The 26,868-nt window shown below is 29.5% G+C and overlaps 2 protein-coding genes and 1 pseudogene across 7 annotated transcripts; 2 read left to right on the forward strand and 1 right to left on the reverse strand.

The window, feature by feature from the left end:
* Positions 1 to 5,572: 5,572 nt before the first annotated feature.
* On the forward strand, positions 5,573 to 8,514 carry LOC137809364 (uncharacterized; annotated as a pseudogene).
* A 2,928-nt stretch (positions 8,515 to 11,442) lies between these two features.
* LOC137811148 (protein CYCLOPS) lies at positions 11,443 to 16,836 on the forward strand. 3 transcript variants are annotated; one of them, XM_068612768.2, is made up of 12 exons: positions 11,443 to 11,644; positions 11,833 to 12,239; positions 13,265 to 13,311; positions 13,563 to 13,703; positions 13,893 to 13,944; positions 14,025 to 14,077; positions 14,220 to 14,887; positions 15,302 to 15,345; positions 15,434 to 15,479; positions 15,884 to 15,932; positions 16,033 to 16,161; positions 16,476 to 16,836. In XM_068612768.2, exons 2-12 carry the CDS (start codon positions 12,054 to 12,056, stop codon positions 16,597 to 16,599), a joined length of 1,539 nt encoding a protein of 512 aa, XP_068468869.1. In that variant the 5' UTR covers positions 11,443 to 11,644; positions 11,833 to 12,053; the 3' UTR covers positions 16,600 to 16,836. The 3 variants fall into 3 exon arrangements, with proteins under 3 accessions (XP_068468869.1, XP_068468870.1, XP_090154583.1); XM_068612769.2 differs by having other exon boundaries at positions 11,460 to 11,536; XM_090298457.1 differs by lacking the exon at positions 11,443 to 11,644 and adding an exon at positions 11,654 to 11,741.
* Positions 16,837 to 19,718: 2,882 nt separating this feature from the next.
* On the reverse strand, positions 19,719 to 24,365 carry LOC137811149 (exopolysaccharide production negative regulator). 4 transcript variants are annotated; one of them, XM_068612772.1, is made up of 6 exons: positions 23,896 to 24,365; positions 23,047 to 23,177; positions 21,955 to 22,080; positions 21,660 to 21,787; positions 20,323 to 20,401; positions 19,719 to 20,021 (listed from the first exon to the last, which is right to left on the reverse strand). In XM_068612772.1, exons 1-6 carry the CDS (start codon positions 24,113 to 24,115, stop codon positions 19,995 to 19,997), a joined length of 711 nt encoding a protein of 236 aa, XP_068468873.1. In that variant the 5' UTR covers positions 24,116 to 24,365; the 3' UTR covers positions 19,719 to 19,994. The 4 variants fall into 4 exon arrangements, with proteins under 4 accessions (XP_068468873.1, XP_090154585.1, XP_068468871.1 ...); XM_090298459.1 differs by having other exon boundaries at positions 23,047 to 23,164; positions 23,896 to 24,325; XM_068612770.2 differs by having other exon boundaries at positions 19,921 to 20,401.
* Positions 24,366 to 26,868: the final 2,503 nt, after the last annotated feature.

Below are 26,868 nucleotides of genomic sequence, written 5' to 3' on the forward strand. Positions count from 1 at the left end.
TTAGCTCGATTGTTTCTTGGTAAAATCACTTACTTACTAGCTTTTTTTTCTCATTTATAAAAATGAAGTTGTGGCAGATTTTATGGTCAAAATCTTCTTGTTCGGTTCAAAATCTTCTCTTTATTTTTCTCATGGAATATCTTAATTTAGGAGAGTTAAACTTCTAACTTTTGTAATTAATATAAATACGCATAATATTCTCTATCACTGATTTTTTCATCAAAACTTCAAAGTTGCATTGCATTGGCTTCATTAGGCCTTTTGCGTGGTATAGAAATACTCCATTTTAGCTGGGTTTTGTAAGTAAATACGTCATATAATCTAAACATAAAATTATGAGGCAATTTGGGTATAAATTTGTTGTAAAGTACTCTCCCATTGTCAATAAAAAAATTAGAAATACTCTAAACTAGTACGTTTGAACGCTTCCCACAATTTTCATCCCAGAATACAACTCTGTTTTATCATAATTAGATAGATGCTTATAATTTCTATTTGAATAATCGATAATAAATTTGATAATTATAGAAGCATTATACATAAAACGTAAATGATCACATTGTGTATAGTTTGTAAAGGTTTGTTCAAACTTAACAAGCAAATAAAAACCAATTTGAAAAGATTAGATCGGTTACTAAATTTTGTTCCAACAGACCAAAACAACATAAACGTCCCAAAAACTACATTGTAGTGTTCTGTTGTCACACATTCAAGCTTCAAATAAGGATGTCATCATCTTTATTTTAAAACTCTATACATTAGCTCCTATCTAATACCTTCATTAACCACCTAACAAAACTTGTCATTCAATAGCAGAAGGCCACATTTTGTTGTAAATATTTTTATATTCATCATTTAAAAATTAAAGTTTAATTATATTCTCATTGAATCCGTTATATTTTGTTCCTTATTTTTTGGAAATTCAACTTCACTCTATCGAATCTTTTTCTAATCGTTATAGTATCTTATATAGGTTTGGAGATTTAGATTTTTTCTGTTCACAATATATTTAGGGAACAATTACATTTGTTGAGAAACAATAGTTTGTCTTTCTTATATGTGAAAGTAATTGTAGGATAAGGATTAAACGAAATATTTGTTCCTAAAAAATATAGTTAAAAAAGGCGTGCAAAAGTTTATTGAAAAATACAGTTGTACAAGTGTTGTTGTGAATAGAAAAAAAATGGTTAAAAAAATGTAATAAAGTAATCATATAAAATTTTCACCAACCATGAATTATGAACAGTAATATTTTAGTCTTGTATTATATAATATAAAGAAAACCACAAAAAAAAAGTGTGAATAGTGATAGATACTGGTGTGTAGGTCAACCTGGTGCCGACTGATGAAGAGTGGAACCAGTAGTTAGTACGAATTGGTGATTAGTGAAATAATTGGTGATTAGTGTGAAATAATAATTAATGAGGAGCAATTACTATCAGTGTCTGTCACAGTTTGAAGGCCAAAAAGAGCAGCCTTGTCTTGTTTTGGTCGAAAATTAGGTAACTTCTGCCGGATGAACCAAATGTTCCCTCTCTCCTTATGATGCCGTTCCATACTTTGACTCTCATATATTCAAACTTCACAACAATATATTATTATTCACAATCAAAGTCTCTCCATTTATGCCTGCACGACAGAAAATATATTCCATTTTTTATCTTCAATTCTCTTCTCTCCCTGTCTCAGCATGCAGCAGTTAAAACATGCAAAAAACTACCATAACTGCTGTCTCATGCAAAGAGGTCCATGTTCTGTGAGTTATTTTCTATAGTTTAGTATTGAAAATGTGTTAAAAGAGCTCTGTTACGGTTTTATGCTAAAAGCATTTTCATAGATTAGGAAAGAAATGTTTATACATTATATTTAGTATGAACTTTTAAACAAAGTAAAATTTTTTGATATATTGAACCAAAACTGAATTTATCGATCAGAAAAATGTGATCATCAACTAAAAGCACATTTTTGTTTTAAGGGAATATTTATTTGAAGAATTGTTGTGATTAGCTATGGAGGATGCAAGTAGCATATTGATTAATTTGCCTGCAAGAGTTGCATGATTAAGAGAGGTGCTTAACCATGTTCTCTTGTTTTTGTTCTTCAATTACGTAACCAAAATTGATGTTGCAAGCAGCCAGGCTGCTGCTGCTGATATAATTGCTTGGTAATGATAATATATATATATATATATATATATATATATATATATATATATATATATATACTTCCAGAATTGATGCCTCACTGTTAGTATAATATTATTTGATCTGTATTTAGGTATATGTATGTTTGTAAACACGTCAGTGTGCAGCATATATATTTTATTCTATCGAAAGTTGGGTAAAAGTTTTTACGAACTACTAGCCACAATTTTTTTGTGATTTGATTATCCTAAAAATCACCAGATGAAGATGAAGGGTGTTGAGTGTTAATTGTTTATTACATGTGTGTTAGTAATATCAGGAGAGAAGCACCAGTGATGGAAATAATTAATTCCAAGTACTATTGTGTATTTCGATGTTTTTTTAATTAAGGTAGTGAATTTAAGTTTAAGTGAATCAATTGGTTTAGTAAGGTAAAATTTCTCCCACGTATAAACTTTAAAATGGTGTTAATTTTTGTTAATATAAGATTTTTAATATATTTTAATGACAATTTTTTAATAATTATTTCAAAAAAAGGTGTGGTGACAATTTTAAAATTTTGAAGTCACCATTAATAATAATTTTTTGTCAATTATTCTTAAAAATAATAATAACAACGACTGTTGAAAGTGAAGATGACAATTTTATAATTAATTTAATTTTGGAATCCAACTTTAAACTTTTGATGATAAGACAACTTTTCTTTTTTTAATTGTCATTGAAAAGACAACAATCACAATTTTATTGAAATCTTTCAACGATGATTACAAGTTAAATATTGTCGTTTGGCACTTTAAATGTCAAAAGTCACGTTAAATCCTTTTTCTTTCATTTCTTCTACTTATTATTCTTCTTACACAATTTTGAAGATATTTATGATTTGTTTTTTTACAGCACTTCTAACTAGCTAACTATTAAGTAAACTTTATAGGATCTAGAATTATTTGGTATTCAAACAAAATTCACCTAACAAACTTATAAAACAAAATGCATTGTTAGTATTTAGATATTACTAGCAATAGCAATGTTCCTTTACATACACAAAAATATTAAACGCAAATTTGTTCTCTATCACCCTATCTACCTTCTAGCTCTTTCAAATTTTATTGCAAAGATATTATAGAATTTGGTTCATTTTGCCTCTCACTGTGTTTGTTTCGTTCTGAACTACTGGACTCAGCTAGAGAATATTTGATGGTAATTACATGTTTTGATTATGAAGAATTTTGCAGTGACAAACACATTGGATAAGTTTTTATTGTATATCCATAAGAAGAAGAAAGATTGTGTCGTTAATATTGTGTGATATATCGTCATTATTGTACTATATTGTTGTGTTGTCACATTGTCGTTATTATGCGCCTCTTCATGAAGAAGAGAAGAATAAGGATACCTTTACAAAAATAAAAATAATGATTATGTCTTCCCAAGAATAAAAAATAATTATATTCTTATTATCACACCTCTCTTTAAAAAGAATAAGGGTACCTTTAGAAAAATAAAAATAATGATTATGTCTTCTCAAAAATAAGAAATAATTATATTCTTATTATCACATCTCTCTTTAAAAAAACACAAATTATGTTATCAATTTGTCATTATGAATTTTTTTTATTACATCAGCAAAACAATAATGATTTCATCTAATAATTATAACCATCATCATAATATATATGATTTTTAACCATGATTGTAACGAAAATAATTCTAAAACTGTTATATATATATATATATATATATATATATATTCTTATTGTTAAGTTTTAAGAGTTATTATACTACTCATACATAAAATACATAAAATGTTTTCATACATGAATGTTGCAAGAATGTTAATTGTGAAGAGATTTGTATTTGAGAAATGGTTAAAACTTAAGTTTGTTAAAACTGAAGTTTGAAGATGAAGTTATATGCTAGGTAAAAAGTAGATAGCATATAATTAATTATGTAAAAACAAACTAGTTAATGTTATACCAAATTCAAATGTTCTACGATGTTACTCGAGATGTTTCTATTGCAAAAGTTGTGTTCAAAGTTTAAATAGGATGTACATATATACCAAATAATTTAAGGGAGAAATGAGTGATGCAAAAGATTGATATATAGAAAAAATCAATTAGAAAATTTATTATAAACAAAGCATTATTAATTTAAAAAAGGAATCAAAGTCAGAGCAATTTAGTAAGAACACAAAATAATGAAGCCAAAAGATATTAATAAAAAAGAAGCACTAAATGACATTATTTTATTGACTTATTTTGTCATCCATATTAGAGACAAACTGTGTCAGCGATCTCAATAATGGAACTTGATGGAGACTCACGAATACACAAATACACTGCATGATAATAATTTCTGTATTAGAAAAATTATATTGCAATAAATTGGAATTATAATTATAATTTCAAAAGAAATGTAATGCAATTAAATTATAAACATCTAAATAAATTATAATTTAAAAAATAATGTTAAAAGTAATTAATTGAATGAAAAAGTTAAGAACAATATTGAGAATAAGCAAATTATATGTAATCACTTTATTTGTATAAAATAATAAATACATTACCTAATTAAATTACACATTTAAAATATTTTATATTACGTTAACTATTTTAATTAACATTTTTTTAGTATTAAAATAATTATAATTTAAGATAGAGACTGAAAGAGAACACCAACAGATAAAACTAACCCAAAAAAAATGGAGGAGTAAAAAAAAATCCAAATAGATTATATTTGGATTATTTTTTACTAAAGCCTTAAATTTAATTAAATTCGATTATATTTTTATTTCTCAGCTTTAAAATATTTAAAAAAATGTCATTCGCTAGGGTTGAATTAATAAAAAATTATAATATGGATTAATGTTCAATTCGTAATACGTTATATAGCAAAACAGAATGGTCTGATATATATTATTATAATAATAAAAGATATAAAAACTTAAAATCATATATTGGATAGAAGTTGGTGTAACATCAAAAGTGAAGATTTTGTTTCGTGTTTTTTTAACAGTAATAAATAAATTAAATAAATAAAAACTTATAAAAATATGAATTAAATTGAAAGAAAAAACATACGAGAGCATGTTATTGTCAAAATTATAGACCAACAAAATTATAGAGGTTAGGTTTTTACCATTCAGTCAACCATAAATATCTATTATTATGGAACTTAATTCAGTTTTAATTCAGTTTTAGAATTTAATTAGTTATGTGCAGTTTTGTTACTGTACTAGTGGATAGTTATAAAATTATTTAGGTTATTCTAGCTATATAATAGTAAACTATTATTCAATAAAAGTGAGTACTTTCTCTCATATTATCCACTCTTAAAAAAGGACGTCTTTGTTTTATAACATTTGGTATCAGATCTCCATCATGGGGCCTGATTAAACCTAGAAGCAGCAATCTTCTACGAGAGAAAATATGTCAGAAAGTTCATTTGTGCAACCAACAGTTCCAAAATTTGATGGGCACTATGATCATTGGGCAATGCACATGAAAACTTTTATGCGCTCTAAAGAGTACTGGGGCGTGGTTGAAAATGAGGTTCCTGCAACAGCAAAAGGTGTTGGCCTCACATATGCCCAGAGAAAACACATTGACAATCAGAAGTTGAAAGATTCGAAAGCAAAGAACTATCTATTTCAAGCATTAGATCGTTTTATCTTGGAGACGATCATTCATAAGGATACATCAAAGAACATATGGGATTCTTTGAAGCAAAAATATCAAGGTTCGTCTTGCGTTAAGCTTACAAGCTCTTCGAAAGAAGTTTGAAATCCTTCACATGAAGGAAGGCAAATCTGTGAATGCGTATTTTGCTCGGACCCTTACCATTGCCAACAAGATGAAAGTAAATGGTGAGAACAAGGGAGACGTGGCTATAGTTGAAAAGATTTTAAGATCCTTGACTCCCATATTTGATTATGTTGTGTGTTCCATTGAGGAGTCTAAGGATACTGACACCTTGACCATTGACGAGTTGCAAAGCAGCCTGCTCGTGCATGAACAACGCATGAGTTATCATATAGAAGAAGAACACACTTTGAAGATTACTTACGTAACACAATCTGGAGGAAGGGTTCGAGGTCGTGGCAGAGGAAGAGGACAGGGATGAGGTAGACAAAGCTTCAAGAGGCCACAGTAGAGTGTTATCATTGTCACAAGCTAGGCCATTTTCAATGGGAATGTCCAAGCAAGGAGGAGGCCAACTATGCAGAAACTGAAGAAGCAAATGTGTGGTTTCTTGACTTAGGGTGCAACAATCATATGTGTGGGAAGAAGGAATATTTCTCAAAATTTGATGAAAGTTTTAGAGAATTAGTGAAGTTGGGTAACAACACAAGCAACAAGCATGGTCGTATCAGGTAAGAGTAATATACGGCTGCAAGTAAATGGAATAGCACAGATAATTACAGGGGTATTCTATGTTCCATAACTGAAGAACAATTTGTTGAGTATTGGGCAATTACAAGAAAAAGGGCTTACGATTCTGTTTCAAATGATTCTGGCTTAATCATGGAGACCAAGATGACTTCAAATCGAATGCTGGCATTTGTGGACCGATCACACCCATTTCTAACAACAAGAAACGGTATTTGATTACTTTCACTGATGATTTTAGTATAAAAACATTGGTCTATTTTGTTGTTTTTAAAAAATTTAAGACTCATGTTGAGAAAGAAAGAAACTCATTTATTAGAGCCTTACGTACTGATTGAGGAGGAGAGTTTACATCACAAGAATTCAATATTATATAGCCTTTACAGAATAACCCAAACAATATTAACTACCCATTAGTAACAGTATGACTAATCAAATCCTAAAACTGAATTAAATCTCATAATAATAGGTATTTATTGTTGACTGAATGGTAAAAACCTAACATCTATAATCTTAACAATTCCTCCCTTAAAATGAATGTTAGTATTCAGTTCATCTCTTTCTCATAACAAACTCCTGATAGTCATCTTAGCTTCAAGAAAACATCCAACTTCAACGGTTTAGTCATCACATCAGTACAGTGTTCCTTTGTGCCACAATGTACCAATTCCACAGAATTTGTGAGCTCTCGAAGGAAATGAAACCGCACATCTATGTGCTTACTGCGACCATGCATAATTGGGTTCTTTGAGAGTTTGATTGCATAACTGCTATCATAGTGGAAGATAAACTTACTATTGGTCGTTTTTTTATGACCATGAAACTACTCCCGAACTCAATAAGAACACATAACTTGAAGTACTTTTCCTTTCATCCAAATCTTCAGCATAATCATTGTCCGTGTAAGCAAAAAAATTATCATCTCCTCCCTTTCTATAAAATATACCCAACCCAATTGTTCCCTTCAAATATCTCATGACCCTTTTTGTTGCTTGTAAATGAAGTTCAGTAGGATTCTCCATATACCTACTAATAAGACTTACCACAAACATCATGTCTGGTCGAGTTGCTGTGAGGTACATGATACTACCCACAACTTGTTTATAGTAAGTCTTGTCCACCTTTACTTCATCTTCATCTTTCATGAGTTTATAGCTAGGAATAATAGGATTATGTAGAGTTACTGTTGTTCATTCCAAACCGTTTTAACACCTCCAATGCATACTTCTTCTGACTGATAAAAACACCATCAGATCTTTGCAGGACTTCAAGACCAAGGAAATACCTCACCTTACCAAGATCTGCCATATCAAACTCATGTTTCATGGAAGCTTTAAACTCTGTAAACATCAACTCATCATCAAGACAAGAAAAGAAGGCAAATTGTTAACCGTAAGTCTTTATGTTGATGATCTTATTTTTACTAGAAATAATGAGTTGATGTTTACAGAGTTCAAAGCTTCCATGAAGCATGAGTTTGATTCAGTATATCTTGGTAAGATGAGGTATTTCCTTGGTCTTGAAGTCCTGCAAAGATCTGATGGTGTTTTTATCAGTCAAAAGAAATATGCATTGGAGGTGCTAAAACGGTTTGGAATGGACAACAGTAACTCAGTTCATAATCTTATTGTTCCTAGCTATAAACTCATGAAAAATGAAGATGGAGTAAAGGTGGACAAGACTTACTATAAACAGTTGTGGGTAGTCTCATGTACCTCACAACAACTCGACATGACATGATGTTTGTGGTAAGTCTTATTAGTAGGTATATGGAGAATCCTACTGACTTCATTTACAAGCAGCAAAAAAGGGTCCTGAGATGTTTGAAGGGAACAACTGGGTTGGGTATTTTTTATAGGAAGGGAGGAGATGATAAATTTGTTGCTTACACTGACAGTGATTATGCTAGAGATTTGGATGAGAAGAAAAGTACTTCAGGTTATGTGTTCTTATTGAGTTCAGGAGCAATTTCATGGTCATAAAAAAAAACAACCAATAGTAAGTTTATCTTCCACTGAGGCATAATTTATTGTTACAACTTCATGTGCATGTCAAGCATTATGGTTAAAAGGAGTGTTAGAAAAGTTGGTTCAGAATCAAGCCAATCCAACTATTATTTATTGTGATAGCAGTTCTGCAATCAAACTCTCAAAGAACCCAATTATGCATGGTCGCAGTAAGCACATAGATGTGCGGTGTCATTTCCTTTTAGAGCTCACAAAGGCTGTGGAATTGGTACATTGTGGCACAAAGGAACAATTTACATATGTGATGACTAAACCGTTGAAGTTGGATGTTTTCTTGAAGCTAAGAGGACTATTAGGAGTTTTTTATGGGAAAAAGATAAATTGAATACTAGCATTCAGTTTAAGGGAGGAATTGTTAAGATTATAGATTTTACCATTCAATCAATAATAAATACATATTATTATGGAATTTAATTCAGTTTTAGGATTTGATTAGTCATGGACAGTTTTGTTATTGTTACTAGTGGGTAATTATAATATTGTTTAGGTTATTCTGTAAATGCTATATAATAGTCATCTATATTCAATAAAAGTGAGCACTTTTTCTCATTATATTTACTCTTAAAAAACGGTTTCTCTATTTTTTAACACATGGGTAAAATTTGTCTAAACTAAATTTCTAGTAACTTCTAAAATTAGAGATGGAAATATTACTGCAACTTAAACCCTAAACCATATTTGCATCAATTTTGTTCGTGACTGACTAACATTTGTTATGTATACTAGTAGAATTGAATTTTCAAATGTTTATATGTTTGCATTTCAAATTATAACAAAATTGAGATTAATATTTATATTAACACTACAAGAAAAATCCATTTTAGTTGCTAATAAAAAATGAGAACTATAAAAAAGAAGTCATTAGTATAGGTGAAGTCTACTCAAGTTGGAAACAAAAATAAATGTCAAATATTATGTTCACAATAGAGACTTTTAACTCACACTAAAAATTATTAAAATAATAATAAGAAGTTAAAATCATTTTGAGTTTATTCTAGCAATTGTTTGATTGGTCTTATCAGGCCACTCGCTATCAGGTCGGATCACCCATAATATATAATCACACTAAAGATTAGGATATTTCATAGTATATAGGTGCAAACCCTCATTGATTTTATGAGATTAAAGTTAGACTTAAAATTCACTTCTTAATAATTATTTAATTTTATATCCATTTTAGTCTCTCCCAAATCTACGTTATAGTTAACTAATATTTTTTCTTTATGTAGGTTTAATCAACACTTTCTATTGAGATGTTAAGCCCACACTAATCTCATGTAATGTCTTTCTTTTGTTTTTTATGTCGTTTTTTTGAGATTATACCATCATTACTTTTTGTAGTGTAAATTTTGGTAAACAAGAATTAAATATAATAAATACGGTGTACAGTTAAATGATAGAAATAGTTTATGGTTACCATAAAGAATACTATATATAATATTAATATTTATTAAAGAATTCACTAAATAAAGTTATATTCTTTTTTATATAATGGTATAAATAATTGTATTTTTTATGAGTAATTAACTAAAAAATAAAAAACAATAGAATATATATATATATATATATATATATGCGTGTGTGTAATTTTATAAAAGTAATACTAAAAAAATTATTTAACCATTATTTTAAAATATTTTTTTAGTTATTTTGAAATAAAAAGCTATTTACTTATTTAAACACGTATTAGAATGAATTGAATTATATATATATATATATATATATAACATTTTTATTACATTAAAATATAATAGTGTATCCTTTTTATATAATGGTATAAATAATTTTATTATTTTTATGAGTAATTAATTAAAAAAAGAAATAACACAATTTAAAAAATATATAATTTTATAAAAGTAGTATTAAAAAATTACGTTACTTTTGAAAAGAGAAACTATTTTGAAATAAATTTTTTAATTCAATTATTTATTTTTTTAACTAAAAAATATATTATATTTATTTGTTAAAGGATAAAATTATCTAATTAAAAGATGATATCAATGAAAAATACTAAACTATATATCATCTTTATATAATAGTATAGATGTTTTAAATGCAATATTATTATTTTTATAGTACAAGAAATACAACCACATAAAATAAAAGAAAAACTAAATTGAACCTGAATACATTAATCATTAAAGAAAATAGTTTTACACTTTTTAACTTAAGAGAAAGTGAAATATTATAAGCCTTTAAACTCCTAATTTAATTATATAATGATTCTCATAATTTATCTAACCTATTGAAACACAACTTAAGAAAAAAACAAATGAACTAGTTTCAAAAGTAAGAAAATAAGATAAAAGGGTATTTGAATAAACATTTTTAGGGCATGAAAATTAGAAAAACGTGAAATGTTTTTTATACTGTATATTTTGAAAAAAAAGCTAATATAAAAGAGTCTTTATAAGTCATTTTTATGTATAAATTATTTTTAACTTTTTTTTTTTTATGTTTTTCAATAATGATTTCTTATTAGTTTTAACTTCATCCTTCTGCTCTCACAAAAATGGTGATAATATAAAGCTTGAAATGTAAATCTTTTTCTGCAACTATTCATAAGACATGAAGGAATTTACCATGTAAGCAGCACTGAGCAATGATTTTCATATCCTGTGAAGAAATTACTGTGTGGAAGAGAGTTGAAAGAACGTTGCTGCGGTGCTTGGCCAACAATGAAAGCACCATCTCAACAGCTTCCAATTTTAAAATCAGAAAATCCAATGAATATTCCTCAACGTCCATTTCACACTAACTTCTTCCAATTGCACCACCTGCGGCATTTGTTTAGTGCTTAAGATCACCAAATCCTCATTATTTTAATGTAATGATTCTCTTTGCTTCCTTCAAAAGCTATAAACTTTTCTTACTTTTAAACCTGCCCATTAAAATTCCACGCGGTTTCTAACCATTCAAGACTTCATTTACCGCCGCAACATTTTCACTTTGGTAGCACACAAGAGACAAATGAATGGTGCAAAGAATCTTTAGAGAATTTATTTTTCACTATTGGGCCACTGTTCTGATATTTGTTTAATTTAGTGAGGAAAAGAATTTACTATTAAGCTTGACATGGAACAAAGTAAATACTGAGTCCTAACACAGTTCGTTTTTCTGTAGAACTGTTTTTGTGATGTTTCACGTGTTGATTTTTGCAGGGACATGTTCCTGTGTTGCATGTTAGTTTTATTCTTTTTGGATAAAACCGTTTCTGTACTGTTACTCATCAACTCTTTGTTTTTTTTCTTCCTTTTATAACTATTTTGACAGAGTTTAGAGGCTTGGATTGTGGGGTTGAATTTTCAGAGAGTGATATATACGTTTTAAAAATGAAGTAGGCTATTTATTCCTCTGGTTTTGGATGATGGTATTATCATATACGACACAGAATTCAGCTGAAAGCTTTGTTGTGAAACCTGAAAGGCTCAACCAAACTTGAGTTGAAAACAGTATCAAGCAGTTCAATTAGTGTTGATCTGAGGCTCAAGGAAATGGAAGGGAGGGGTTTTTCTGGCTTATACAAGAATTCAAGTGAGGAGTTGTTCCTGAAGACAGTGATGGAGAGTCCTATTGGTATGCCAGTGCCTACAATGGATATGTTAGGTTTCAAGGCCGTTTCACAAAGCTTTCGCACCGACAGTGAGGAGCTCTTTAAACGTTGGTTAACAAATGGAGAGGCAAGCCACTATATATGATATATGATCATGTTACTTTGATGTTTGTTGTTTATGTTCTTGTTTGTGTTGAATATAAGATCAAAGCAGGAAATTTCCTTGATGCCATTTTGCTGGACATACATATTATCCTTTCAAGATTCTAAAGAATTTCTGAACTTCACATCTCTTTCTACTGTATATTTGAGCACATATACTGGTTGACTATGATTAAGAGAGGAGCATAGGAAGTAAAAAATTCAGTAACTACCAGTCTTCTGGGTCTCATTCATGATCACTTTCCCTACCAAGAGAATATGTGAAACCCCACATCCTCTATAACTTAAGAACACGACTTAGATTCCTCATGTGCTTTTGGTGTCTTTCAGTCAGAATTAGATTTCTACGTTAAAAAGCATACTACCTTTCATGAATCTTCTTCTATTGATACTCTATTATATTTCACCCTGATAAGATTTTTGAAGTGAAATGAAGGCTGTTCAATTAGTTGGTATTGTCTTCTTAAATTATAATATACAAGGATACATACAATATCACACGACAATTGGTCGTGAAGAAGGTAAAGAGTAAAGATTAATGAGGATTTATTTGTGGATCTTAATTGAAGCATCAAGGTTCACTGGTTTTTCTCCTTAGGTTTAAAGAAACACTGGTTGAACAAAACAGCAGAGCAAACAAAAAGAATGATGAACAAATATTGTCATTTTAACATGTGAAGCTCTTACCCCAACAAAAGAGAGGCAATTTGGATTTTATCTAAAGAATGTTATGTCATGTAGGGTTGGATTACCAGGCCACAACAAATACGAAAATTTTCTTCTTCTAGAGTGGAATTATTTTCCTCTATTTTTATGATCTTTAGTTGACCAGAGTTTATACTTTTAAGTACTGTTGTGATTTCTGCAAATACACAATAATATGACACCTCTTTAGTTTTCTTGATGATGAATTAATGCTGTGTAGAGATTTTTCATGCTTCATTTCTGCTTACACTTTTTTCAATTGATGATATCTGTTTTCTAAATCAGGGATACAATTCATCAAGCATGGGACTAAACAGTCGATTATCAAAGAGGTGAGTATGTTAGAGAAAGAAACATGTTTTATAGTATTAGTTGGGTGAATTTCAAAATTAAAAAAGGTATGTCTATCATGATAGTGTTAATCAAGATATTCAGTTGAAATTAACTGTGGTTTTCCGATTCATCCTTCATTGAATCATGGTTTCAATAATTTTAAGTTTTAGTTATATATTTTCTGGGGCAACACACGAATTTCCTGAAGCATAAGTCCTTATCCGTGTTTTGTTTTGAAATTTTGCTGCAGGATCTCCACCGAACTAGCAAATAATGTGTCTAATCACCAACATGTTAATATAGCTTCAGAGGGAAGAAACAATGACAAATTATACACGCAAAATAACCTTTTGGTCAATGGTGTTTCAGGTGACATCAATTTTCAAATCGGGTAATTGTTGTAGTCTTCCTCAAACTACTATACTTAAGAAATCTTTTCAAACATAATTTGATTTCATTGGACTTTATTATTTCTTCCTTATTATCTTTATTGTGATTTTCTTTGTCAGCAATTCAATAAATGTTATGATTTAGAAAGTTGTTCAATATTATTGCTTTGCTGACTGCCAATTTTTTTCAGAGATCCTGTTAACAGAGAACTACAATCCAGCAGTGACCTGTTTCTGGCCAAGGTTTGTATATGCCAAACTCATTGCTTAAGCTTTAGTTTCACAAAGCTTCATGGTCATTCAATGTCTAATTATTAATGCAGGCATGGTTTCTTAGTGATCAAAGAGTAACAAGAAGCCGGTCCTCTGAATTGAGGTACCATTGCATCTGTTGTTTTTTCTATGGTTACATCTATGCAAAGTCATACGTTAGATCCTGAAGTTTTACATGTTTACTTCATTGTTGTTGTGAGTTAATGAACTATTTGTCTGAGAAATTTAAAACCACTTATTCTCAGGCGGAGGTATACTGAAATGCAAAATGCTCAAACAAAACAAGGAATGGAATCAATGAGCATGGCCCCTCAACATGTTGTGGACACTACAAAGCAAGAAATTGCAAATTTTAATGGTTTTGATTACATTACTGTGCGTGAGCTTCCAAGCCAAAAGGGAACATTCATGTCTCCATCAAACTCATCTTCATCTACCTTCCACGGTCATCAATTGGCTAATGCTGATAAAGTATCATCTTGTGTAAGTATGCTAAAGGGTACATTACAACGCAAGAGACTATGGAACCAAGTTGAGAAAGAAGCTGCAGGAGATAGCTTAAATGGACTTTTTTGTCATCAAGAACCACTTTTCCAAATTGGTTTCAGTGAAGAACAGGAAAATTGGAATCATCAAAAGGTAATAAATGTGCAAGGAGCCTCTACTGGTCAAATTAAGGATCCTGGAGTTTACTTTGGCTCAGATGGTTTTGCAAATCAGACAAATCTAACATATGTGGGAAATGCTTCCCGAGAACCTTCTCAAAGCGAATCTTCTGCTGCTGCACCAGTAATCTCTTCTGGTTTAGATGCATGTGAAGGTCCCAGCAATTCAAATCAAAATCTTTGTGAAAGCTCGTGGAAACAAGTGGGAGTGAGCAGAAGTTCAGAAAATACTCAAAACAGGGTCAAAGGTATAAAAATTACATGATGATGGAGTTGCATTAGTTGGCCTAAATCAGTGTTCATTTCACTTCTTGCATCATATTCATTTGCTTAGGTATTTCTATCTGTTTTTTCTCCATTTTCCTATTTATTAAGTTTTGGAAAAAGCAATATGGATGGAACATTATGCTCAGGAATTGAAATCAGTTGAATTTGGTAGCATTTTATGTGAAAATCAATGCACCAAAGCTGTGACTACTAACTTGAAGCCCCCACAGTAATTACTTCACTTTTCTTATATAATCATACTTAGTAGCACACAAGTATCACTTAAATCAAAATCCTTTACACAAAACATATTAGGTAAAAAATGATTTTTTTCTTGATTATTTAAATTTGTGTCCATTTATTTTTATTACAGTGTGTTTTCTGTGGAAATGCAGGTGTCAGAGAACAGATAATGGACAATATAAAAGATGACCGGAAGGTATAACCTATTTTATTTTCAATTGTGACTTTACCAAAATATTTTAACTTTTTTTTTAAATATGAATTAATCTGGCTAAATTATGCAGAGAAAAAGTCTAGAAAGATACGGATCTATAACATCAGCTGTTTCAGGTAGCCATTTATTATTTTATGTTAAATGGATCTATTTTGCTCTAAAGAATACTTTATAACTTTGATTCTCTCTATTGCTTGACCTGTTGTGAAGCTTTTTTTGACCTTAATATTAGAAAACTCAGGTCAAGATTATTATGAAGCAATGTAATGGTTTTGTTGCTAATAGCTCTTTCTTTCAATGAACACTTATGCAAATAGCATTACCTGGTCAAATCTTGCAGGGTAGACATTTTTCTTAGTGTTTCAAAGATTTACTTTTACAGCAAATTTCACCTTCTGGTCAATTTTCAAACAGCATTTCATGTTATTTGGCCATGTGACAAATATGTAGAGAAAGTGCTGAATTTTAAGGTGTTCTTTTCATAATTTGACTATGACCCTCTTACCAAATGATTGTGCAGAGGAGAAAGGTGACACCACAAAAAAGCGTAGAGTGGAGCGTTCAAGGAAGTATGTGAAAATAAACAGACAGTCTCATTCTATGTAATATTGTATTTGTTATAGCTTTAACCTTTTTAAGGCTTATTCTAATGATAACATTGTGAATCAGAATGGCTGAGGCAAAGGAAAGAAATTTGACACCATCAGTTCCTTCTGACATGCAAGCTGTCTTGAAGAGGTGTGAAACCCTTGAGAAGGAAGTTCGATCACTCAAACTTAACTTGTCCTTCATGAATAGGTAATCAAAATCAATTCACTGTTAGTCTATAATGTCTTTTGGTTGCCTTAATCCACCAATTATAAACAATATACAAGAACCAAAATCATTGTTTTAAAAATATAGACTAGAACTAGTTTGAACTTGAAAGACTTAAAACATATGTAGTACTAACACACGGGGACACTGTTATGACATGAACACGGATGCTTCATATAATTTCCAAAATGTAAGACATAGGAAAATGAATTGAATTAGCAGTTAGACTTTGTCTGCACTATACAAAAGGACTGAATAAATTTGATATACTGAACTCAAACACTGTAAATTTTCAGGAAGGATTCTGAACAGACAAAGCAGATAGAGGACCTTCAGAAGCAGAATGAAGAGTTGGCAGATGAAAAGGAGCGTCTGCTTGAAGAGATTGAAAGAATTCTTTCTGAAACTGGAAAGATCTAATGTTTTGTTTCCTTACCACATTCTGCTGAGAAATCTTACTACAGTTAACTTAAGGGGGACACAGTTTTAGAGCATTTGATGGTAAATAGTGAACCTCTGGAATCTCTTGGTAAATTTAATTGCTTGGATCTCTAAATTATTAGTGTGATAATGTATTTGGTAAAATCTAACTCTTATTCAAGATTTTAGAGACAAGAACAGTGGACGTGGATATGGTAAATTAAACCATTCTCATTATCTGTATGCTTCTAAGGGATTTTGAGTCTTAGATGAGTGCATCAACCTACACATTATTATGATTGAAAGTTATGCCTTCAATTTCTCCTCAAAGAACATTATTAGAAGAATCATTTGACAATTACAAAATGGAAGACATCCGTTTACAAATTTTAGTGGTAAAATACAATTTTAAACTTGTTCAATTTTAATAAAAAAACAAATTTTCTCTATAGTTCTAATCTAGTGCAAGATTGTCAACCTATTATCACTTTATATATACATAAATATAGATATAAATTTCACTTTATTAAATCGGTTGATTTTATAAAATTGAATTAGGTTTAAAATTCACTTTCATATTATCCGAGTTTATTAATAATTCATCTTAATTAAAATATTTATGTACACCTTAAATAGATCCACAAGGATTTTCCCCTTCTTATCTTAATATTTAAAATTCAATCTATATGATTTTTATTAGGTTGAAATATACAACAAGTATTTGCAAATTCTTTTTGAGCAAAATGAGAAAAAATTGCCCGTTATCTGTACCATAATTATAATTTCACTTGTGTTTTACTCACATAAATTAACTAATGAGTGAAAGGTTTAGCTGAACATTGAATTGCGGAGAAGATAAGTTATCTATATAATTAACTATAGGTTGAATTATTTTTAACTAAAATAATTCCTTTAAATATAAAAAAAAAATGTTATTACATTTAATTAAATTTTAAAGAAAAATTATTAATGACCATAGAAGGCTTTTTAAAACAATTGAATATAATAATATTTTGTATTTAAAAAATATTTTAATTAAAAATAATAAATAACTTACCTGAATAATAGAAACTAATTGTCACTAATTTTTTTCATGGTGTAATATCTAGGTAATCAATTAGTTGATTAGTTAACAGATGTGAGTAAAACTCAGACTAAACTTCATTTGATGTATTAAGAGCAATTAAACTTTTTCAATTTAACTAAAAAGTAAAAATCGAAAGTATCTATTATATGAAAAATATATAATGAATTAGTAAGTCATTACAATTTTTTTGTGTGATAATGTTTATGCAAGCGTATAATAATAAAATTAGTTAAATCCAAATGAAATTATAGTTATATGAAGACAATTGAAAATAAAAAAATTCTTCTAGAACCAATGTCAAAATTTAAAAATTTGTTTATGTATGCAATAAATATCATATATTATAGTATTTATCTTCCTTACTAATCTGCAATTTCTTTTACTTGAAAAAAAATACAATTTTTTTTTTATTTTTTTTACATCATTAAAAAACTGCAAAATTATTTTAAAAGTCATTACAATCATAAAAAATTTAAGTGATTGTATTTTCAATATTAAAAAGATTGAATTAAATGAAACATAAACAGCATCAGTTTCTAAGTAAATAAAATTATATGTTCAAAAACAACTTTAAATAAAAGAAAGTCGTATGTCTGGACTTTCAATATATTAAAAAAAAATATGAAAGTCATGTTATGTGACGACTTTGATATTCAAAAACTTCATATAAGATCATATGACTTTAAGAGTATGAGAAAATAGAAAAAAAAAAGTAGCGTGATTACATATAATTTCTTCTAAAAAATAATTTCAGTTGAAATTTTTGTTTTGAAACTTCGTTATAAATATTAAAAAAGGAATTATTACCTATAAAAGTAATGAATTGAAATACGATTTTTTTTCCATTATGGACTAATGCATTTAAATACTACTTATCTATTTATATATATTTTTTAAATTTAAACATTATGTTAAATTTTTTAAAAAAATCACATGAGTTTGTTAAATTAACCTGACACTCGCATTGGTACATATCTTCACTTTTGTAACATTTCTCTCAAATTCAAAATTAGAGTCAAACCAATTTGTTAAAAAACTTGCACTTTATTCAAACAGAAACTAATATTTAGCAACTTGAGAACTTGTGCTGAGTATAATTAAAAAATTATTTCATACAACTAACCTATGAACAGGACTTAATTATGCTTGTAGTCTCTAAAACTTAATATTATTATAATTTTGGTTCTTCAAATTTTAAATTCTTTATTTTAATTCTTTAAAAATAAGAAGATATTATTTTAACGCCTAAACACTAAATTAGAGAACTAAAACAATTTTTATTCTTAAGAACTAAATCCATATTTTACTAGTAACCGAACGAAATAAGGTCTTAATCATACAAATCAAGGTCTTAATCTATTCAGATAAATAAGATTTTAACTCATACACGTCATTCAACTACCTTGCTTGACTTGTCAAAATCCAGAAAAAGGTTTTTGATTCAAAGTTTTCAATATGATCTCAGAATCAAATCATAAAATTATGTCATTACTAGAGTCAAATTGCTAGCTATAAACAATAATTCTCGAAACAAATTTGACTGCAACATTTTCAAAGAGCACCTGTGTACTAAAAAAACTTAACAATTGATTGAAATGATACGTCAATTGTTATCTCTAATTATACTGAATCTAATAAGGCCCAATAATATTATTGAAGATAGAAAATGGTGTTCGAAATATAAAAAACATCAAAAGTTGTCCATGCAATGAACCACTTTATATACGTTCTCAATCTTCAGGATCATTTTAGATAGCCTGATATAAGCAAACTCTGAAATAACACAGATACTATTTGCACCATGCATTTGAAGAATGAAGAGATGACTGCAATTTCTATAATCGATATATTGAGTAAACAAAGGTGTTTTTATCAAGGTGTATTACTGTTATGTAGTATAAGATTTATTTTAGAACATTTATTAACATTGACAAATAATTTGCATATATTTAGAATTTGGGATTGATTTGCAAATGATTCGCATGTTCAAGGTTAGGTTACATTTTTCCTTTCATGACCATGACATCAAACATGAAAAATAAATGGTAATTTCATTTCATTCTCATGTCCACAAAAATCATTCCAACAAACCAAATGCTACCGTAATGACTTTTACAACTTTTTTAAATAGTGCATAGGTGACTCACCAGCATTTCAAACAGATCCGACATGTAAGATACAATTACTGTTTTAACTAAGCTTAACATTCTTTCTTTTAATAGTAAATGAATCCGTTTACTGTAAACTAATGCAGTTTTCATTCCTCCCCTCCTCGAACTGTACATGACTTCGTTACACGGAGCAACACTCATTTATCATGGAACAAGAATATCACCTGCTGCAGCTATAATATTACATTGGGATTCTGTGAAAAGGACACTGCTCTTCTTAAAAAACCAGTGCTATAATTTAGGGAAACTAAATATGTCCATGAGACCAAGTCTCTTCCCATATTCTATAGCTAACCAAGCCACAAAAGATAAGTATGCCAAAAGAAAACAAGAGCGCCTGATGAAAACAGCATTGACACGCCATGGAAATATCCATGTTGTGAAAGATTGATATATAGACGATAGCAGTATATGTGCGAACCTAATGAAGGTTATGGAAATCAATGAAGTTAAGAATCCACTTACAACTCCAGCTAAAGTTTCCCACCTCCAATGCTTGGTCCTTCCTCTTCCGGATAACCAGGATATTGCCATCTCCATAGCCCTAATAGGATATCTATACTTATAAGCTAATTGTTTGATAAAAAATACTGTTTTTGTAATTAAACTACATATATTTATATGAAATGCTACTCAAACAAAATAATTATCTTGATACAAAAAAAAATCACAATGTACAATTTATAAGTTTAGGTTGTCAATACTGCACTGTCATGGAAGCACCAGCTCTTATAGGATGACAGATTGGGGGCTATGACCACCCTCACCTATAACTCTCAAATCAAATTCAATACTCATTCCAGTCTTGTTCTAATATGGTTTGCTTAATCAATAGGACATAATCAAAGTTCATTGACTTTATACATAATTAACGACTCAGAGAAGATATAACAGACCGCTCAATTTTCTGTAATAAACAACGTTACCAGAAATAAAAGGTAGTAATACAATTCAACCCCATCCAAGTAGCCTAGCTTTCACTGTGTTCACAATCGACATCACTAACTTGTTATGATCAGCGGGGATTTTCATATTTTTCTTCATAAGATATCTTTACCATGAGAAACGACTATATCTCAACACTTCCTGTCTAGAAACAATAATAATTATGCGTTCACAGAACCTTTGGTACAAAGAATATTAACTAGAGATTTTATACATGGACTAAAGATTGATTGAAAAAAAAAAGATTCTCCACTATTTGTTTTCTTAGGTATATCAAGGAGTTATCATGAATTAATCAGTTAAATTTATATTAAATAATAATGATAGGACCCCAAGAGTAACCAGGGTGTGTGGACAAAAGGGTAAAAGCTGGGTGCCAAGGAAATCATAGCTAACAGAGAGAGGAAACAATATTAATTCCTATGTAACTGACTGCTGAGCTGGCAAGGAGAAAGGGGAGCATGAGAATTCTGTTGTGGAGGCTCTACAACACAGCAATGGGATGGTGAGAGGGAGGCAGAAATTAGTCGGGAGTTGGGACTTTCAGAAAAGAGTGAGCACTCTCAAATTGCCTAGGCCTCTTTGTTCATTCATTTCTTTAGCATTCAGAACCCTTATCACCTTGATACAGAGGCCTCGGATTTGGATTAAAGTATACAAAATTCTATTATTTCCTTGACATAAAACAAAAATGCAACTAATAGTTGAACAGAGAATAATAACTCCTGTAAATGTGAAGCTTACAATTATTAGTTTCAGAATTCTCATTCTGCAGTCCCATTTTAATTTAGTAATATAACCTATACTTTCATAGAAAACGCACAATCGAATATATGAAAATAGTATAGAGTACTCACATGGTAGAATATTGTCTACTCTTTTCAAGAGTAGACTGCTGGTGGGCATGACAGCCAAAAAGATTATCTTGACGTAAACGAACTTTGGAAATGCCAGATGTGTACCAGCAATTATAAGTCTCATTGACCTAATAAAGGAAAGAGAAAATTAAAAATGGCATAATATTTAGAACTCTGTTGAACTGGTAAATATTGCAAATTTTATTATATAAGACGTCATTATGAAATATACATCCAATCAAAGAGGTTCAGCTAGACAACATAATACAAAAGGCCCACAAGTTGAGACCCCTACCTTAAATTTATATTGTGTCAGCCATGCAGCACCAAAATTAGGCCTGCAATAAAGAGGAAGGGCCTCATTTGGAGCCTCAGCAAATGCAACTTGTGTCTGACCAGAAAAGTGATCTTTATATTCTACCTGAAACAATGCTTATATATATTATTTATAGCCACCCAAAAAAATTGCCTAACTCTCTAGTCATCGTAACCATTAAAAAATAAACCATAGATGAGTTGTGTGCATACTGATGCACAATGTATTGGTTGTCAGATATGCTAGCATGCTCTATATTTAGATACATGTCACTTGGATAAGAAGAGAAAACTGTGTAAGTTTCTCAATCAAAAGAGATAAGCATATAAGGAAGATAGATGAGAAAGGATATATTCAGCACTAACATCTAAGCTCTTGAAAGGACTATTACTAACAGTTAGCCACAGGTTCACAGACCATAGAAAACTTTTACCACTGATTACTACTAAAGTTTTGTGAGGTTCTATCTCAGAAATACAGTCCAATACACTGTTCTAAATAATTGATGAATGTTGGATTTATCCTTAGACTTTGGAGCAGTTCTATTAACAAATTTTTGAGAGGGCGAGAGGAGCAAATGGGGGGAAAGCTTAAGACAGTGAGTAATTTCTATAGCTCTTTAGTATAAGATTGAAATTTCCAGGGTATTTCTCGCTGTCCTTGCCAAGTGATCTGACTATTGGAGAGCTTTACTGCCCAATGAACTTGGATAAGAAGAGAAAACTGTGTAAGTTTCTCAATCAAAAGAGATAAGCATATAAGGAAGATAGATCAGAAAGGATATATTCAGCACTAACACCTAAGCTCTTGAAAGGACTATTACTAACAGTTAGCCACAGGTTCACAGACCACAGAAAACTTTTACCACTGATTACTACTAAAGTTTTGTGAGGTTCTATCTCAGAGATACAGTCCAATACACTTCAGCAATACACTTTTAACTTGTTTATTAACACTAGTTTCCATTTCATAGTCATTGTTAGGGATAAAATTTTATCTTCATTCTCAATCTTATAGCAAAAAAAATCTGTTTTTACTAAAATAATAAAAACGTTAATTAGTTATAATAACCTTGAATACTGAAGCCCAATAGTAATCATAACGACAACGAAATTTGCTTCTTTCAAAATGCTGAAACACATCCTTTGCTTTATAATTTAACAATCCAAGCTCGCAAATCTTAGATGACCTGATATCAACACCTGTAAAATAATTATGACATACAGTGTAGTGTGAAGTAAAACAAGCAATAACGCATTCAATTATCTTTGAAGCAAGCGACTATTACTAATCATACAAAGATCAGTATGGGAAACATAATCAAATCAATCAGAAGGAAGTGTAAGTAATTTGAAGGCAGCATATAGAATTAGCTTGCCTTTTCAAAAATCAATTAATGGAAATATATGCATATACATTTTTGCTATCAAGATAAAAGAAACAATCAGGACTGTTTTTTTCAGGACAAACTTAACAAGGGCTGTCATGCATCTACCCCAGAATACAGAGTTTTTAAAGCTTTCAAAATTTCAAATTCTTGCAGGTTGAAGGCCTCCAAAGTATACTCAGATTCATCAGAACGGAAAATTTGGTAAAAGCATTGTCTAAGGCTTACACATGTATTACAAATAAAAATTGTAGAACTACATGCTTACACAAAGCAGGTCAGTATTTCCCAGTTCCCACATCATTTTGAAATTCAATATAACCATTTTGATTTTGAACTGAAAATTAAGTAATCAAGCAGTATGAGCAGCCAAAATAACTAAGTTAAATCTGTCAATCCAAGCACTTAATCAACTTCCTCTGCTTTGATTTTCAGCTTTAACACCTTCCTACACTTTGCCCTGTGTCGAAAATACAAAACAAAAGGAAAAAAAAAAAGTTCCCAAACTAAGCATCGAAGATTAACTAACTAACCGGTGGAGACGATTTTGCACTGTGAGGGGAGAGAAATGGGGTTGGGGATAGAGAAATCGGCGAACATGAGAATCAGCAAACCAACCAGAAAGGGAATCAAGAGAAAAAGGAGGAAGGGGAAGACAATCGAAAGAACCCATCGCAGTATGACAAATACGACGCCGTTCTTCTTGGGCGCGTCCTGTTCCTGGGAGTGGGAGTGAGAATCAGAAGGATCCATGAATCTGGAAAGGGTTAGGCCTGGCCGGAATGGTGGTGGTGTCGATGCCGGTCACCGGTGGCCGGAACCATTTAACCGGTGATCGGAGGAAAGGGGTTTCTGTTGGACAACCCAACGGAACGAGATATTTGTGGGGTAACGGAAAACGGGGTTTGTTTCGTCACGTGGTCATGGTCAAACAAATACCACAAAAGAGTGTAGACTTTGATCACTCAACTCCTTATGCCTTGCCTCCTTTAAATTTTTGGATATATGTCAATTTTCGTCTCCAATAGTTAAAACGGTGCTACTTTATAACATTGAACAAAATAAAATTGACTTGGATAATTCAGTATGTAAAATGTATATACTAATTTATCAATTACTTGTATACTGTGTTCCTGCAAAATTTAGCTTTTCATTGAATTTAGGGATCTTCTGTCTTTTAGGTATTTTCGGATTTTCTATATTTTACCTAGTTACATGTAGTACTATTTTAACATTTGAGTCTAAATAATGATATTATTAACTTAGTGTCAGCACTTCATTATTTTTTTTTCTTAGTTTGTATTTGGATTGACAAAATTATTTGAAAAAGTGAATTTGTAAAATAAAAATAATAAAAAAGTGAGTGGCTGGATTAAGTTAATTTGTGAATAAAAATTATTGCAATTTGTGAATAATAAGATTATTATACAGGAATTTTTTAAAAAAATATATAAAATATAACTTTACAAATTTATATTTATTCTTAAAAATATTTAAATAATAAAATATGAGATATTTTTGTGTAAATTTAAGTTAATTAAAATTTTATAAATTTTGTTTAAGATATTATTAAATAATTATTTTTGAGAAAATTATATATTATTTAACATTGCCGGAATGAAAATTTATCATAAAAATAAAACTTTCATTTATAAAATTAGGAATGTAATGAATTTTAAAAACTTTTATTTCAACTTCAACTAAATTTTGATGTAAAAAAAGTAATTTATTTTTATTTAATACTTTTATTTTTATTATAAATACATACAAAAATATTTTTACAAAATCAAATAAAAATAAAAATTAATTCCTTTATTATTGTTAATATTATTTAGTAAATTTATTTTAATTATTATTAAATATGTAATATATATTTATATTTTTTTATTGTTTATAATTTATTATTATTATTATTTTAAAAATATATTTTAATTACTATTATTTATAATTTTATTACTTTTTTATATATTATTGCAATTTTCAATTTTTAATATATTATTATTATTATTTCATAGTTTTTACATTTATATTACTAATTTATTTTCTTTTACTATTATTATATAAATACATTTATATTATTATTATATAAATATGTTTATTTTTTATTATTATTATATTATATTATTATAATAATTAATTATATATATTATAAAAGTTATAACATAATCGATTAAGTTTAATATATAATCAATTATGTTATAAATTTATAATTAATTTTTTTATTTTTATTTTTATTATAAATATATATAATATTTTCTTTTTGTAATATATATAAAATTTTATTTTATATTTGTATAAAAAAAATAGTTAAATATATTTTTAAATTTTTAATAATATTATGTATTTTTTTAGCTTTCTTCTTTATTCATTTGTTGTAAATTATGCTTTTCAATTCTTGTAATGAAGTAAACAAAATTTGTTATGGTTTTTTTCTATTTACCAATTTTGAACTTTTGACTTTAGGTATGATTAAGCTTTCCTCAATCAATTTCGACTGTCTTTAATAATGATTTATATGATGTTTGTTACGTTATTTTTAATGAATGACATTATTAAATCTCACAAAAAGGTAGAATCACAACATACCGAAATAAGTATATTCACTTTTTTTTCTTTTTCTTTCATATTTTTAAAAAGAATTTAAGTTTTCATTTTTTAAGTGTCTTGTACCACTAATTGTTTAAGCCAGTGAGAGCATAAAGTCTTTTTTTTTTCAAAGTAAGTTTCTTCCTTTTTCTTTTCATTTTATTGTAATTTTGCTTTGAGGTTTTTCATGTAATTGATTTAGTTTTTTTATTGGGATTGAGAGAAATTGGTTTTGATTCTTAATTCTTTTGAGGTTTTGATGACTTGAATTTTTAGTTAAGGGTGGGAAAAAAATACAAATTGATAAATTCAATTTATAATTATCTAAATCCATATTATTTTTAATCCATTTAAATAGATTTATCTCAAATCTAAATCTATATTTTTGGATTTTAAATCCAATTCATTTTAACTAGATATCAATTAGATATAAATTGGATACATATTTTGATTATCCAAAATGGATTTTTGGTTGGATTTTGAGTTGGTCTACCTGAGCCCAAGTCAAACTGAGTCGGTTTGGGCTCAATTCGAGGAGAGTTGGCCTGAGTCCAAGTTGAGAAGAGTCGACCCAGACCCAAGTCGAGCATAGTTGACAACGGGCCAAGGTCTAGTTGGCATTGAGTCCATGTTGAGTCGAGTCATCACTGGCCCATGTCGAGCCGAGTCGATCCGGGCCCAAGTCGAGCTGAGTCAGTCATACAACCCAAATAGCCAAGCAAATGACCAAGGACACAAGAGACACTTCACACTTTGATTTGTTATCTCAATATCCAAGGCATGGTCCCACCAAATGTCAGAATGACCTCAATAGAAGAAGGATTGGGCATAGACTAGAGCATTAAATGTTCTTTCTTCTGGTCTTTTTACAAGACAAAAATGTTTATAAATAAATTGGGTTCACTTTGGGGGTCCAAAAA

Source organism: Phaseolus vulgaris, chromosome 2 (assembly GCF_051622355.1).
Source record: "Phaseolus vulgaris cultivar YP4 chromosome 2, ASM5162235v1, whole genome shotgun sequence".
NCBI lineage: Eukaryota > Viridiplantae > Streptophyta > Magnoliopsida > Fabales > Fabaceae > Phaseolus > Phaseolus vulgaris.

What these genes read in the sequence shown, in the direction of transcription:
- LOC137811148 (XM_068612768.2), top strand. Translation starts at nt 12,054, where the DNA reads ATGGAAGGGAGGGGTTTTTCTGGCTTATACAAGAATTCAAGTGAGGAG. An exon ending in GACATCAATTTTCAAATCGG is followed by an intron (nt 13,704 to 13,892) that starts GTAATTGTTGTA and finishes AATTTTTTTCAG; the next exon opens with AGATCCTGTTAACAGAGAAC. An exon ending in TACTCAAAACAGGGTCAAAG is followed by an intron (nt 14,888 to 15,301) that starts GTATAAAAATTA and finishes GTGGAAATGCAG; the next exon opens with GTGTCAGAGAACAGATAATG.
- LOC137811149 (XM_068612770.2), bottom strand. Translation starts at nt 24,115, where the DNA reads ATGGATCCTTCTGATTCTCACTCCCACTCCCAGGAACAGGACGCGCCC. An exon ending in ATTGGGCTTCAGTATTCAAG is followed by an intron (nt 22,081 to 23,046) that starts GTTATTATAACT and finishes GCATTGTTTCAG; the next exon opens with GTAGAATATAAAGATCACTT. An exon ending in TGACACAATATAAATTTAAG is followed by an intron (nt 21,788 to 21,954) that starts GTAGGGGTCTCA and finishes TTCCTTTATTAG; the next exon opens with GTCAATGAGACTTATAATTG.